The sequence below is a fragment of the Protopterus annectens genome, chromosome 3.part0 (assembly GCF_019279795.1).
Source record: "Protopterus annectens isolate FY-2018-M chromosome 3.part0, PAN1.0, whole genome shotgun sequence".
Lineage (NCBI taxonomy): Eukaryota > Metazoa > Chordata > Ceratodontiformes > Protopteridae > Protopterus > Protopterus annectens.
The window spans coordinates 793,006,337-793,023,611 of NC_056731.1; the positions used below are offsets into that span (position 1 = coordinate 793,006,337).

General features: G+C 37.3%; 1 protein-coding gene across 1 annotated transcript in view; it reads left to right on the top strand.

The window, feature by feature from the left end:
* Positions 1–16,268, top strand: part of LPCAT1 (lysophosphatidylcholine acyltransferase 1) — an 850,717-nt gene extending 834,449 nt beyond the window's left edge. Inside the window, exon 14 of the mRNA XM_044065140.1 lies at positions 4,654–16,268. Coding sequence (XP_043921075.1) covers positions 4,654–4,841 — 188 coding nt within the window. The 3' untranslated portion in view covers positions 4,842–16,268. The remainder of the gene's footprint in view (positions 1–4,653) is intronic.
* Positions 16,269–17,275: the final 1,007 nt, after the last annotated feature.

A 17,275-nucleotide genomic window follows, 5' to 3' on the forward strand; every position in this document is an offset into this window, starting at 1 on the left:
CGGGATATGACCACTGCTTTTGATACTATCCACAGTGCCTGTCTGCTAAAGAAACTCAAGTCAAATTTCATTTCTGAAGTTGTCACCGAGTTCAAGAAATCCTTACCCATAAGAACCTTCCAAGTAGCTGTTTGCAACATCTAATCGGACATGCATGCACTTTCTTGTGGGGATCTGTAGTGTTATTGTATTCTCCCTCCACTTCAAGGATCTTACAGTTCCTGACTTGGGTATTATGATGTACTGTGACATTGTTAGATTCCCTCCAATGACAAGTCCCTCACTATTCTGCAAAGGTACCAGGACCGCTTTTAACATTCTACAGTGTAGAATTGCACAAAAAATGCATTTTTTCTGAATGTTAATTATGCTGTTTGCTATTTTGCTATGCAGAAAAGCTAAGCAACCAAATAAAAATTATATTTAAGGATCCAGAATGCAATATAGTTAATCAAGTCTATGAACAGATGGGTCTATATTAGATCAGCGAATGCTTAAACAAGCGAATGCTGATTGACCAACCTTATTTTAGCAAAAGTTAAAAATATCGAAGCAACAGAAACTCAAATTTTTTCCTCGGGAAAGAATTTGGTTGTCAGCTTCTGTTGCTTCGGTATTTTCAGTGCTGTGGTGGATTCAGGTAAGATTGTGTGGATGTGAGTGTTAGGGTGGGTTAGGTGAGTTAGGTTAGGGCTCGGGTTAGGTATGTGTGCGATTGTGTGGACGTGAGGGTTAGGGCGGGTTAAGGTGAGTTAGGGTTAGGGAGCGGGTGAGGTGAGTGTGCGATAGTGACGGACCTTAGGGTTAGGGTTTGGGTTAAGGTAAGTGGATAGTTAGTGGTGTGTGCAGTTTAGTGTAGGGTTAGGTGTCAGATTTTAGATGTAGGTGCGTGGATTTCTGTTTGCTTGGTGTGCTTGTGTTGTGTGTATGTCTTTTGGATCAGCGATTTTTTTCCCTAGGAAAAAAATCGCTGATCTGACAGTTTGAGATTGCAAGCTTTCGCTTACATATGGTCGATCAATCAGCGTTCGCGTTTTTAAGCATTCGCTGATCTAATGTAGACCCGAACAGACATGTTTACAGTTTGTTAGACCCATCTGTGTTATTAAAACTCCAGGAAAAACAGCTGTTTAATCTTAAGCTGTTGCAACGTTTTTTTTTTTTACTGAATAACCAATATACTCTTTCCTGAAACAAGAAAATCATTGGCAAAGAACTGCTCATTCTCAAACCTGAGTACGTCTTCCTTATTGTTGCACTGATATCTCCACAATGTTCATCCCTTCAAATATCAGATAATAAACTTTGTTGCTGCATGTACTTTGGCTGAACCAAGAGCCCACAACTGTCACTGCAGAAGACTGATTGGCTGCAAGCCACAGTAAGAGCAACTGAATAACTAACCTGTTTTCTCTGTAAGCTAGTAAATGGAAAGAAATGTCCCTCACTAGCCTTAAAACTGTGAATAAGAATCTAATGTTATGATCTCAGAGCAAGTAATGAAAATGCACTTACCCTAATAAGATCAAAATTTAAAACTATTATTGATGAAAAAGCATTTTCCCGGTTAGGACCAGTCTGCTTGGAACAGCTGAAGTGAGACAGCAGAAAAGTCTTCCAGCATTTCATATCAGCCTTAAATATGCTCTTCACAAGAAATATAAACGTAGCAGCTTTCAGGCGCAGATTAACCTCTAAAGTATTGAATGTAGTAAACATGCAATGTTATGATGTCTGCAAACTAAGTTAGATGAATAACTGTACAAGATATTTTTACCTGTTTTCCTGTAAGAAGACCACCAATAAACTACTTAACTGTTGTCTTAAAATGGTATAGAATAGTCTCTAATATGGTATATATATATATATATATATAAAGGCTGTATGACTGCCTGCCTGGTAAACAAGGTGTAAATAAAATGGCTGCTTCCAGGACTTGCCTCAAAAATATCATTATTGCAGATGTCTCTGCTGTGGCTCATCTGTGCTACCAGAAGTCGCACTTCCTTTGTTTTTTCAGAACGTAACCTTCTAGCGTTTTGGCTCCTCCTTCATAGTAAATTTACTGCTTGGAATTCATCCTAGTTGTAGACCCATCATGGATGGCTCCGGATGTTAGATGTAGCAAATACCTTTTTGCTGTATCATTTGGTGTCTGAAACTCCACCTTTGTTTGGTACATGTACCCCCACCACCCCGTCCACACCATCCACTTGGATAGTTCAGACATTCAGTTGCAGAGTTTGAAGTTGCCTGTAAGCTGACTTGTCAAATTGGGATTTTTTTTTTGATTTGCAGGAAATGTGCTGAACATAGAGGAGTGGGATAAACCGGGGTGCTTCAGGATTAGACTTATTCTTTAAGAGCAGCATGCTACTTTGTCCTCGGATTGATGTCACACATGCACCCCTATGTGAAGCAGCTTTAGTGGAGAAAACATTTTACTTTGGAAGGAAAGCATTGGTAGACCTAATCAAAGACTCACAAAGGAGGGGAATCCCCTCTTAGATCAACTGATATGGTAAGACTATCTGTTAACTAACTTGTAACTAGAGGTCTCTTAGGTGGTATTTATGTATTCAGGTGGTCCACTTAGTCTGGCCTTGTAAGGGGCACACTTCTCATGTTTGGAGCTTACAATGTCAGATGTTATCAGAGGCTGCTAAAGAACTTAGTATGTAGCTGGAAAGGAAAAGGTAACGGATGTCTGACAGTAGCAGAACAAAAATGACAATAAGAGCAGGATATATATATATATAAAATGTATGAGTCTACTGCATTCAGGCGAATTTATGTTTCAATGAAATGTAAATCCGCGAATGCATTTACCCGAAAGTGCATTTCAATGAAAATTAACTTTCGGGTAAATTCGTGACCCCAAAAAAAAATAAAACACTTAAAATACTTTTATGCAGGGGGGCTTCACCCCCCCTGCACTCCCCACACCCCCCTACTTTAATATTCTCACTCCGAGATCACACTACAGTGGGGAAAAGAGAACATTCCCTCATCCCCACTGTACCACGATCTCAGTAAAAGTCCCATTAGTTGTACATCAACACTAAATGTTGATGTACAACTAATATAACATGCAAACAGCATATTTTCAGTCAGCATTCCCCCTTACTACTCTAGTTTGTAAACTTTATTATGAGAAATTGCGTTTTTGATAAAACGCACTTTTGCGTAATTATATTAGCAGATTTACGTTAACGTAAAATGTAAATTCACTAATATATTGTAGATATATATATATATATATATATATATATATATATAATATATATATATATATATATATATATATATATATATATATATATATATATATATACATATATATATATATATATATATATATATATGTGTGTGTGTGTGTGTGTGTGTGTGTGTCTGTGTCTGTGTGTATATGGGTTCACTTTATAATTTTGAAATACTGAAGTCCCGAATTTTCATTTCAAAACCATAAAGTCGAACGTCCCAAAACCCAAAACTACAAAATCACAAACAGAAACACACCATATACCACACAACACATACATCATCCAACACACACCACAACAAACAAAACGCACACAAAAACACAAACAAATCTACACTACATATAAGCAGGGGGGCAAGCCACCCTGCACCCCCATGTGGGGCCTGCGCCACTCACCCCCTCCCTACTTATATATACTAACTCTGAGATCGCACAAACAGGCACAGAAACTTACACCCACACATTCTATAATCCCTCACATCCACACAAACATCACACATATACAAACACCAGCACATCCAACACTTACGCACCCATACTTTCACCTGCCTACCCTAACCCACACGTACAACTGACAAACACATTCACACACACTCAAACTCCCACACAAAACCCTTACAAAACACTCACTTACCTTAAATTACACCTAAATCCACACACAACACCAGACACCATCCACTCACAACACCACATGTAACGTACCATAAAGCCATAACCGCGAATTTGAGATACTCAGATTTTAAAGGTTCGACTTTATAATTTCGGGATACCGAAATTTGGGATTTCAGTATTTCAAAATTATAAACTGAACCCATATATATATATATATATATATATATATATATATATATATATAAATATATATATATATATATATATATATATATATATAGATATAGATATAGATATATATATATATGTATGTGTGTGTGTGTGTGTGTGTGTGTCTGTGTGTCTACTTCTGAGTCCCAAAGACGAAAATCCCGAAACTGCAAAAACCCAAACATCGGCATTTGATCTTGGTAATTACGCATTTGTCCAGTGCAAAAATTGAAAGCACACCGAGGTAAGAAACATCCAGCTAGGTGGGAGGCTGTGCCCCCCACACCCCCATAAATTAATGTACGAACTCAGAGACCGCATTACAGTGGAGAAAAGGCCATGTTGGCCTCTGCGTGCATTCCATTTAGCAGTGGCCATCTGTTTACTTAGCATGGTAAAACACCAACTTTCTGGTTTCTGAGACTTCATAATTTTCATCTTGGTATTTTCGTCTTTGGTAATGTGGTCTTTAGGATTTAGAAGTAGACCATTATATATAATATGCACCAACACAAATTGTTGAACTGCAATATTACTAACGTTTTTTTCTCTTTTTTGTTTCATAATAGCTGATTTCAGTGAGTTTGCAGAAGCACATCCTGATTTTGCAGAAGAATACCTATATCTTTATCCTTCAGACCATGAGAGCTGTTCGGAATCTCCTTCTGCCCCAGTCCCCAATGGATTCTGTGCAGATTTCACACCAGATGACCTTGAATTATATGAAAATAATGTTTCTCACAAGAAGCTGAACTGATCACTGAAGCATTTCCCTCCTCTCCTGGAGAGAGGAGCAAGCCGTTATCAGGGCACTACATGCTCATATTACAGTCTGAATAATCCGCATCCTTTTTTTCCTTGATTTTTTTCAGCATTTTCATAGGGTGGTCTTACCTGTAACTTGGGATATTCAGTTTTTATTCTTTTGTAAGGGCATCAGAGAGCCAGGAATGTTAATTCACTTTACTGTTTGTATGCATACTTGAAAGGAATCGAGCACTTACTTGTATTCCATTGTTTTGTTTCATGGACAGTGTATTTTCCTTCCTGTGCATGTACAACAAAGACTATGGTGTTGTGTGCAATTTGTCTAACAGTTTGTGTTTTAACCATATAGTGAAATGTTTGCTTTTCTGTTGGCTTCTATTACATCTCCAAGAAATGTTTTTGCAAAAAAAAACAAAAGAAAAAAAAGTTTTTGCACGTATGATTGTAGAGTTTATTTTTTTTTCTTTAACAGTATTACATGTTAACACTTTTACAACACTGTCATCTAGCATTAGTGGAGAAAAATATAACATTTTTTCATTTTCTAATCTTATTGTGGGGTCTCAAAAATTTAGTTTTCACTACTGGAGTTAAGATTCTCTGTGGAAAGAGCTGCATTTAGGCATATGAAAGTTTCCTCCAATTAAAACCCTATAGTAGTTCAGTTTGAATGTATGAATTTGTAACTGAGCAGTTGAATCAGCAATGTATGAACCTGGGGTTTGATTTTTTTTTTTTTTTTTTTAACACTGTTGAAATGATTGCAGCAGTCATACAGCAAAAAGGGACTTTGTTTATCAGGCTATCTGCAAATGCGCTCAAGTTTTTTTTGGTTAACATTTTTTTTATTTGTTAAAAAAAACATCTTGCATCCAAATAATCTTTTACCTGTCCTTAATTCATTTCCAGTCCATTTGGACACAGACTAAATATTTACTTTGGCCAATGCAACAGCTGAAGTGGGACAGAATATTGCAAAGAATGCAATGTTTCACATGCCACCTTGAAACAAAAGCCTGATTTAGTGACTATTACTCTAGTAGATGCACATATTTTCTTTTGGGCTCCTTTCCCATCTATGCTGTGATAAATTTCTAAAACATATAGGAGCTTATTCCCTTTCCATGGCAGTGTTTGAGTTGAAATTCTATGCCCCATAAAGTACAGTACTTGAATGGCTTTGGCAGTTGATAGCATGTGTGGACTATAGATGTGTTCCTCTTCATTACAAAAGACCTTTCCAAAAAGCAGAATTGATCTAACCTTGGTAACTTGCCTAGTGGTAGGAGCAGGAGCCAGGCAAATCTCTCCTGAATAAAATTATGCGAAGTTACATCTCCTGACCCATGGATCTTGCTGTGCTGTTCCATATTTCTCCCTGTGCTCAGTTAAAGACTCATACTCAGTTCTTTTCAATTTGATAAAAAATAGAACTGAAGCAAGGAGATGGGTGCTCCCCCCCACTCACACACACGCACACAGTCTAAAAGCAGTCAGAGCAGATTGTGATCAGTTTGGACAGCTTTTTAACAGCTGTACTATTTTTTTACCATGGAAACAAGTTTTTATGCGACAGCCAAAAAATTCAGGAAGCATGTTGCTGCATCATTAGCATTATCTGCAAAGCCACGTACAATGAAAACATTCAGCCAAAAACTCTTTTGGCAAATCCAACAATAAATTTGCTGCTTTTTGCAGGACAAGCTTCTCTGCACCATCATGTGGGGAGACACCACCAGAACTTAAATTTATGTACTCCAAAATCGCACAGAAGTGGTAAAGATGAATTCTCTGCTTTTATTGAAAGTACTTTCGGCAAAACATTTTTGCTGAAATAGCATTTGTGGAAACTGGTGGTGGTACAACTGACACAATCCCATAATTCATTGCTGCCTTAGGAAAACAAGAACAGTCTGACAGTTTACAGGCTGTCTTTGTTTAGGACATTTTGTAATCCTTTAGATTGTCCAGGACAGTCACCACCTTGCTAAAACTATTCCAGCACGTTATATTTGACTACTGGAAATTGTTGGTGTGGGATGGTATCATCTGAAGTAACATAGGTGACATATATGTCTTTCTAACTCATTTTTTTTCTCTTTACAATGCCTGTGTTACAGTTGTGCTCAGTACGTTTGGATACAAAATGTCTTATTTCCAACTTTTCTTTAAAAAATGTGTATTCCGTATTTTGATTTTATTTTTCCATACTATGGTTTTAGTTCAGCAAAGATGGCAGTAAAGTGCATGTGATTCATAAGTCATCATTAATTTTTAAACAGACTCATACTTCAGTTCTGGATCCTGTCCCGTCTGCTGTAACTTCTGCAAGGCTACTTGAAGTCGTTGACTAAACATACTGGAGGGCCATCATAACCATGCGCTGGATCACCAGAATGATATTGTGACATCATAAGTTTAACTGAGGAATATTTTCCCTTGCTTTTGGGTTATTCTCATGCTGACTTGAATAACTTATCTTTCTCTTCCTTAGAAGGGCTGAGTGAATTTTTAAAAATACGATAAGCATAAAAACTAAGATCAGTATAAATCCTATTAAACACTGTCTCAGTCTCCAGCCTTTCAAAGACTTCTTACTGCTGTTGGTCCAGCTATATGACCACAGGAGCTTAGTACACAAAACACAAGCAAATTCTGAGCCTACCAATTACTTTATTCTTTCCTCATATGACTTCCACCAGCACTAGGTTTCCAAACTTTGTATTTCTTCTCTTTGTTTTCTAGACGTCTGTTGCCTGTTGGGAGGTTGGCTTAATCATTAAGGTGTTTGCCTTACAAAACACAAGATGCGGGGTTAGAGTTTCACCAGGGATAATTGGCTAGGCTTAAAATGGCTCACAAGGGCAGTTAGCCTAGTACTAATCTATGAACCTATGAACTTTCATGGCAGATGCCATATACTGTAACCATGCTCAATAGTAGTATTAGAAACGGCTTGTAGAACCATTATTTTTTGGCATGAAGACTTTGTTGGTGCCATCCCCTGTATGGTGCCTATATGTCTCTCCTTTTTCACTTTACTGGTGTCTCAACTACCACGTTTCCCTTGGTGTCAGATGGCCACACCTCCCAGTGGTGTGTAACATTTTAGGCAGCTCTCCATCTCTTGCAGCTCTCCACCCCTCCCTGGCTGTTTTTTTGCTGTCTTCTCTAAGACCTTCAATACTGTAATTCATTAACTTGACACATGGTACTTGTGTTTTGCAAAACTTGCTGCTAGTGAACTGCATATGATTGAACTGTAGCCATGCCTAAACAACCAGATTCTAATGCCGTAAGGCAGACACTGTTCTTGAGATGAATGTTGGTCTTCCTGCATACAACCACTGAAGAGTTGAAACCAGTATTATATGACATCTCTATAAGGGGTCTGCTGCAGCTGTTCTTGAATGTATTTTACAGAACTGCAGTGTAGAGTACAGTATTAGTTCTTTAAATGTACATCAGCTTGGGAGGGTCTATATCACTTAATCAAAATATGTATTCATTGAACTCTAAACATCGAAATTCATTTCAGCGAACCTCAGACTTTTTCCCAGGGTTGTGAAGAACTTGGCCATCACCACAACTTTGCCCTTTTCCCCATTGTAGTGCTAGTTGCTGAGTGGTTCCTAACCCTGGGAAAAAAGTCCAAGGTTCGCTGAAATTAATTTCGATGTTTAGAGTTCGATGAATTGTATTTGATGAATACATATTTCGATTAAGTGATATAGACCCAGCTTGAGTATGAACACAACCTTCTGGTACCTCTTTTCAGTTGAAAACTAATGCACATTACATTCGTAAGGGGTCTTGCTTTAAAGTTCCTCATTTCAAAGAAAACCAGAAAGCATCAGGATTTATCTGCACTCCTTTTCTGATTCTGATTAAGCAAACTGTTGAACTCTTCCTGTAAGTTAGTAGATGCTTACTGAATTTACTGAATTTAGTTTCCAAAGCAGTTTTGCATGATAAAGACCTTTTCGTATTTTACCTCAACTTTTTCCTCCCCCTTATGGAGTTAACTGAACTTTGAATCTCTTCGCTACAGCTAGACAGCCAGTTTGCAACTTCACCAGTTTGTTCGTGAACACGATGAGGTTTTAGCGTACTATCAAGGTCGTCTTGTGTTTCATTGACTTGACTGCAGTGCCTTACTTTTAATTTGGCAGTGAGTCAGTCATAAATACTCAACGAGATCCAAGTGTATGTATTCCATTTTCAGAAAATACTGGTGACCTCATTCTTCATATGATCTCATCTGCTTACAGGAAAATTAAAGATCTTGTGCTAAATATGAATGAATGGCATAAAAGTTGCTTATTTACACAAACTGAGATACTCTAGCTAAAACCTCAAACCACAGACTAATTAAAAAATGTATTACAAGAGAAGCAAATGCATCCCATTTCAGAACAAGATCAGAGCAAGCCAGGAAATTCCTTAAAATCTAATATTTGCCACTGCTAGTGCTCTGCATGCTGCATCTGCTGGTTTCTGTGCCAACAGATCCACGTAACTTTGTCTTTATCTTTGGAGGGGGTGTGATAAGTACTGAGCACACACTTTGATGGAGAGGTGTTCAGCAGTAGTCCACAGATCACTTAAGGTCTGTCAAAGCTTAAAGTCTATTTGCAGTCTAGGAATATGACATATATTTTCACACCTATGACTTCCAACTAAGTTTGTCAGTGCTCCCCCCAGTCAGTCTTGCATCCCACTTTAATCTGTACCTAGTCAGCCCACCCTTGGCATGGGATCCCTAATGTAATGAATAGTACATCAGTGAAGAGAAGGACATCTACAGTTATGGTAAGATTTTACACAACTGTACTTTCTTGAGGGGAAAAATTGCTTATACATACTAATTCTGTGACTCACCATGGAAAGTTGGTCCATCACATGTGGAGAGTTTAGGACAGTCATGTTTCTATGTAGTACCTGCTGCAGAAGGGATGCTGGCTGTGCTGAGCAGACATGATGGGTGACTTCTTGGCAAGAGAAGGTTTTCAGTGGACGTCAGATGTTTGTGCACTTTGTTGTAAGGTGCTTCTGCTGTCGGGTATTCCCCTTCTTACTACTGCAAACTACACAGATTTTATCACACATTCTTATCTGTGTTGGTGTCACTCATTTAGTGCAGAAAAATGCTGGTGCTTCACCTGACATGATTGTTTTGCTAGTAACCACCTCTCAGAACTCCATACCTTCAGACCTTTTGTTGATGCTGTCTTGTCTGCAGTTTTTAGGCATTTGTGTCACCTAAATCAAACTGGCACATTACTTTTCTTCTCTTCTGCTGGATCTAGTTAAATGGTTTGGTCTTTGACTTGCTGTCTCACATGACCTTCCTTACAACAGCATAGTGGGATTTGAACCCGTATATCGTTTAGGTGTGCACAGTATTAGTACTACAACTACTAGTTCCGTTGACTTGTTTTCTGATGTGGGTCAGTCAGCAGGCTATTCACTATCAGTGATAGCTGATACATTACACTTTCTCAGATTTACTCCAGATGACATATTCCTGCCATCAGCCCATGAATTTCTAAGCTTGTGTATCAAACTTTGAGAAATGATTTACTTCATCTCACACCGTTTGTGAGACAGGTTTTACTTGAGGATGTCTTGTTTCATCTTGAGAAGAGCCAATGTGAACATGCATGTGATCCACTTTACATGCATTTCCCAAGGGAGAGTGATGAACATGGACTTAAGGTTCAGTCTATACATGTACCAGGTCATCTTTTTTTCCCCTGAGCCATTCCTGTCCAGGTTAAAGTTGCTCTCACTAAAGCACGATGTGAATAAATAGTGGAGTGCAGACTCCTAGACCTTCTCTTAAGAAAACCTTCAGGTTTGGGGATAGGCAGTTGGTTAGCAGATCTCCTCAGTGGTGTTGCACATCCATTGTAACCAAAATTACCTAATGGATACTTTAATCCTTCAGTTTTATTCTTTCACTAGCGATTCTTGTCTGGTTGAAGTATACATAAGCTTTCTTATAATTCTGTAACACTGACTGAAAGTGTTTCTGTCTCTAGACTAATGATCTGTGACGTTCCCCATTCAGGACTGTATAAATGATCTCAGTCATCCTTCTGACTTGGAATGGAGTTGCTGTAGTGTGTTATGATTTTTTTTAATTGACTTTCTTCATTGTGTTGGTAGCAGACCACATTGTCCCAGTGTAGACTGACAATAGTTCTTTTCTGTGATTTTTAATTTAATGACCTGTTAAGAAATACTCCCACTTTCGTAAAGAAACTTCACTTCAACCTGGTAATTTGCATTTGTTGTCGGTTAATACCTAGTGTGACATAAAGGAACATGCTTAATTCAGTGATGTACAACTGAGCTGCAGACTACTCTTCCTTTCTTTCTTTTTAAACCCACAGCTGAAAAACATAATCAAGTTAGTTGTAAAAAAAAAAATAACTCTCATTGGAAGCCAGGCGTACTGTCTTTGAAGTCTTTTTTGCCTTCAGTTTGACTTGGCTGCTGCTGCTCTCTGTGTGAATTTGTCTTCAGAAATAGTCTTAGTTGAAGGTGTTCATAACTGCAAGAATTTGGACAGTCATTATTCCTGTTTTTCAAATAATGGGCACCTCAAAGCTGACCTGAATATCATCTCTAAATCTGTAGCTAACCAATTTCATTCATCATCTGAGATTTTTTCATAGAAATTCTGAAAAGTGATTGAAGTTGCATCATATTCTTAGTTTCTTGCTCCCTCTCTCTCATTTTTTGATCATTATCGAATCCTTTGCAAAAGAGCTTGTCTCATTTGGTCCCAGTAGCTATGGGAACTGCTTAGTGTCCATATTAATAGCCAGTTTTGTTGTCTTTTGTCATAAACTGGCGCATCATTCTTTTCGGTGTTAAACGACTAGCAGCTGAAGAGGTCAAAGCTTTTCGTTTATGCTTCATGAAAGCATCTTTCAAATCCATTTATGTTGCTTCCAAATGGTAGTGTGTACTTTAGTCTGTTTTGGGAAGGCTTTCCTGTCAAACATGTCATTTTGAGCAGTTTTTTTCTTTGTGATGTTGGAAGTGTCTTTTTTGTAAACTGATTGGGAATCGTCTTCTCCATATCGCTACTAATTGTGTATGTTGACCATGTCTGTAAGTCTTTACATGTTGAATATGGTTGTAATTCCAGGACCTTGTATCTACACATATACTCTCATAGAAAGTAGGGGAGCTCACTTTGTTGTAGAAAACATAGTCTTCATGATGATGTAAAACAGCATTGACAGTCTGATTTGATTGTGACTCAAGAATTGAAGACACTGTTAATGACTGCACCTTGGGGCATTTTTGTATTGGGCAGTGATATAGGCCAGGAGATGGGGCTTGGTCCCTTGGACACAGGCACCTATTTTTTTAACATTTGCCAGTAGATTAAAAAAAATGAAAATACAAATAATTTTACACATTTCAGAAATCTTTCTTCAGTATTAATGAATGTAACAAGCACAAGCACTCCTATGAAAGTACTTTTTGATACGTTCTTCTAAAACTACACTTAAAGCAACACAAAAAGATGGTTGCATTCCTGTTTCTTTGTATTTCCAGACCATTGTATATCTGAGGTATAAGATTTGCTTGGCAAATGATTATTTTTTGCTTACATCTAAATATTAGCTGTCTAACGTACAGCCAGTTAAAGTGAAACTATGTTCATGATAAGTTAATTTTGTATAAATGCTTTACACTCAGCCAGGTGTAGTAAAATATAAGTAGTTATTTTCTCAGCTGTTTGCATACTTCATTTGGGAAAATGAAAAGAAGAGCACTTTAGTTGTCTAAAAACAGGTCAAAAGCATTTTGTTCACATGATCAAAATTGTTAGGTGTAATGGCCAGTATAGAGAAGAGAGCAAATATAAAGTTACAGAACACCCATTAAGCTTGCAAATAGAATGAGCTCTACAGTGTATCACAGCCCTGTCTTCATGTAAAAAAATAAACGAAAAGGTGTTTGAAGTAGTCAGAGTTAACCTGTTATTTTTGTACCATTCCAAGAAAAAGTGGTAGGAAATTAAAGTGCAGATTATTGATGCAAGTCCTGTATCACCAACATTGCCACAAGAATGCAGAAAAAAAAAACATGTTTAAAAATGCTGTTACACACAATTTAAATATAATTGCCAAAGCTGCATCAAGGAAAGGAAAATGGACAATTTGTTTGAAGTGCCCCGAAGGTCTCAACAGAAATCAGCAATTCCGATCAAAGCAGACAAAACGTATGTATTTGTTGACTCACTGTGGATAATGGTCTGCCATTTACTGGTAGATACTACTGTGTAAAGTAAAAGTGGAACACAATTGGAGACTTTTAATGGTCTGAATTTCTATAACAATATGTTGTTAAGGGGGCCATTCAGGTCATCTTAAGCTCAATTATTTGAGACGCTTTTAATTAAAATTTGCCTCTTTGCCCTACTCTGATGTGATGTCAGAGATATTTGATAATAAGCTAAGATAGGTGGGGTGAAGCCCTCTAAAAATACTTTTCCCCTGTTTTTTTTTTTCTCTCATTGACTCCCTTCAATGTGATGAATTTCAAGGACCTGTGCTGAATCACATTTTAGTGGTAGTCTGAGAACAACTCCCCTCATTTAAGGTGCCACTTTAAAAACAAATGTCAGGGACCAAATGATTTTAATGATTGAAGGTGTTCTCTTACTCTTGTGAGTTTCGACAATGCCTCAGTAGAAACAGTAACAGTTATATAGCTCAGACAATGGCTGTTTTATTTTCCCATTTGTGATTGGTCAGTGAGTGACTTTGGTCTCACACACACACAATTTGCAAACGTCATATGCAGGTGCATAAGAGTATGTAAAGGAGACTGCAGTTGCTAAAAGCAATAACGTGTAAGTATGTTTTCAGAATATACTAATATTGAATATTGCATTCTGAGATTGCAAATGTAATGAGCCCCAGAAATGCTTATCTTAAAACAGTACAAGTACTTCACAGAAGTTTGAAAAAACACATCTTGTTGCTGTTAGAAACATTCTAAATACACTAACATTTTACCACCATAGTGATATGTGCAACATTAGGCAAAGTGTGTCACCTTGCCTGTGTTTCTGTTGACCAAGTAGTCAAAGTGTTTGACGCTGGTGTTGATGTATGGTTAACTTCAGCAGTTATGATGTGTTTGTAGTACTAAGAACACAATATATAGCCCCTGAGGTAACCCCTGAAAATGTTTAGTTACATATCATGAGCCCTAACCAGTTCATCAAAGGATAAAAAAGTAAATTACAGGGTAACATCAATGTTGCATGTAAAAAGTGCTTTGTTTCCCCCCTCCAAATGCTTCTTTAAGGGATTTTTTTTTGTTGAAATAGGCACTCAAATAATGAAGTATGAATTCATGTCCTGCAGGGAGTTTGCTACACTGTGTCTAATTTGACAGTAGCATTCTGTCAACATTTTTGCTTATGCATATACAGTAGATGTAATCAAGGACAATATGTGCCTGTAGTGGGTTGACAGTTTTGGATTTTGCTTGTTTGTAATGTATTTTGTTGCAAGAGTTCTTCCATGGTATTGTCTTACTGTAGCTGTCTGTTTCAATGCTATACAAACCAGTATTTTGCCATAGAGAACAAGCTGCCAGTAATATTGCTGTCTCTTGGTCAAAGATGTATGTATGGAACTTATTACATTGAGTAGTTTTAGTTCAAGGCTTTTCTAAGGGAGGAGCTAAAGTCATTAAGACAGCTGTCAAAACATTCCATTTTAACTGTGCCAGTTCTTAATCAAGAAATATTATACAAAGACAGGTCATTAACATTCAAAAACGTGCACACTGATAGATCAGTCCAATCAGTGTGCCCGTTGTAAATCGAGCACATGGCAATAGAAAAAAATCCGGTCACCTGGACTTTCTTCTATTAATGTATGCTAAGGCTTTCTAGTTTTCTTGAGCTAAGACATAAAGAGGGTGTGTATGGAGGGCAGAGGAAATACAAGAAAATCAGGTACGTTACGCAAAACTAAAGAAACATACCCACTTTTCCTTGTATTTCTGCCCAGTATCTCTCGTACCTCTAAACTGTCTGGATTTCAAACTTTTTTTTTTTCCAAAAAAAAGAAAAAAGAAAAAAAAAGAAATGAAGATCTTCCTTTTCTGCTGTGCTTTCCAAAGCACTAATGTACTGCATAAGTGTGGGAATGTGTGTGCCATATGCATGCACAGTACATCAAGGAAGCAGCACAGTACAGAAAAAAAAGCAGAACACCACGGTGCTGTTATTTAAATATACTTTTTAAGAAAAGTAAGCCATTTCTTAAATTTCATTGTATAATAGCAATAACCAACTCCTGGGTATGATATATTGAAGATTTACCCATGGTTGACTGTTTAATCACTCAGGCTTCACCCTTGTAATTAAACCACACCAACTGTGGGTAAATCTTCACTATACCACACCCATTCATTGGTTATTGCTATATTATTTCATTTACATTTGCTGAGAATCTCCAGTGTTTAATCACATATTTCTGTTATGAACAAGCAGTTATTTTTGTCTGTCTTAATCACTGTTTGAAACCACATGCACACGTGAGTGTGCACCTGGATGGGTGAGATTTACTGAGACTTGCTGTCATTCACAGTAAATAGTGTTGCACTATTCCATACATTGGCCTTAGGCCTTGCACTGAGACTAAAACATTAATCCCACCCAGATTGTTGCTGGAATTTAATACAGATGTTTTGTGCACTGACTTGATTTGATTTATAATATTGTACAGTCTTCATATTTTTCACCCTTTCATGAAATTGATTAAGGAATCATAGCAAAATGTTTATTTATTTTTTTTCTTTTGCAATTTTCTTGACAGAATAGTGTACACGTTTCCTTTTGATTCAGATTTATTTTAATATCTGCAGTCATAAATATTGGTCATGGATGTAAAGCATGCAGTTAACCATGTTTTTATCTAGAAACGTGCATTGCCTTTATTAATGACTGTATCCCATTATTTTGGGGGTGAGACTGACTAGATTTGGTTTTGTAATATTCAAAGATAACTGGACTTTTTCAAACATTAGGATTGTACATTTACGTATTTTCATGTGCTGTAATTCTGTGTTTTGTACATTCCACTTGTAACACTGCCCAGTAACTGTTACACCCACCAGCAAGTTTTTATGTGCTAACACTCGCCAATAGCTGTCAGTGTACCTGCTGTGTTGCACCAAAAACAGACCATCTGTGATCATTAATATGATAACTTTTTGACTCTTGTCAGTGTTCAGACATTTGTTAAATGTTTTTTTGGGGGGTGGGGTATTTCAAAGAATTACTGCCTACTATGCTTAAATCTTTGTTCAGTCATCACTGCAATGGTTTGACTTGTCAGTGTGAAACCAAAATAAAAAGCAAACACTGTGCCGTCTGAAGTCTTTTTATTTTAGGTACTTGTGCTTTTTAGTGTAGTATCAGCCTCACTAACAGGTTTGCCTGTTACAAGATAAGTACCTGGAGATGCAATTCAGCAGAAGCAGTAATCAGTTGGAAACAAGTTGTAATACAGCTGGGGTAGCCTGGTATGCTTTCTCACTGCTGTAATTTAACATACTGAACAGATACATTAGAAAAAAATCTTCATTTCTGATAAACTTTAATCCAAAGCAGTTTCAGACAGATTGGCTAATGTCTTCAGTGGAGAAGATAATGCACAAATGAAATAGGCTTGTTTAAATATTCAGGTGGACATTAAAAAGGAACAACTGAAAGAAAGAAACAGTCAAAGAATTACAGCAATTAATATGGCTGAATGCATTTAAGCAAGTCTGTTTTTTTTTTTGTATTCCACTGAAGGTATTAACTGAGGTGCCAGATTTGGTCAAATGTAGTGGTTTTCATGACAGAACTATGTCTGTTTTGGCTGTACATCCATCATTACAGTCTCTGCTACACGCAACTTACTGCGTCCTTGATCTAAAGCACAGCACCGTGATTTTGTTCACTATCCTTTGTATTTACATTAACAGAAAAAACTTTATAAGTTCTGACACCCTTTTCTTTGTTGTTGTGGTTTGTTTTTTTTCTAACATTTCCAAAGTTAATTGAGGTACCAGTGACAGAGTTGCATACTTTGATTGATAGTCTTCCTTCCCTCCTTGAAAAATGTCCTTCTGCAACATGACTGGTAGCAAAATGACTGCAATATCACCAGGAACATAAAACATTATAAAGTAAAACGGAGAGACGTGTGTCTAATGAAAAACTGTGCTTTTATTACATTAAAAGCCTCTGGCACCTCAGCTCTACAGTCTTCAAGGAGACAAGTAGACTAGAAATAAACACTATTATAAGTACTGCAGTCAGTCAATTAAATAGAATATGGTTTCAGTTTAAGGAGCTAGTGCCCTTTAATACAGGGTGATGATCTT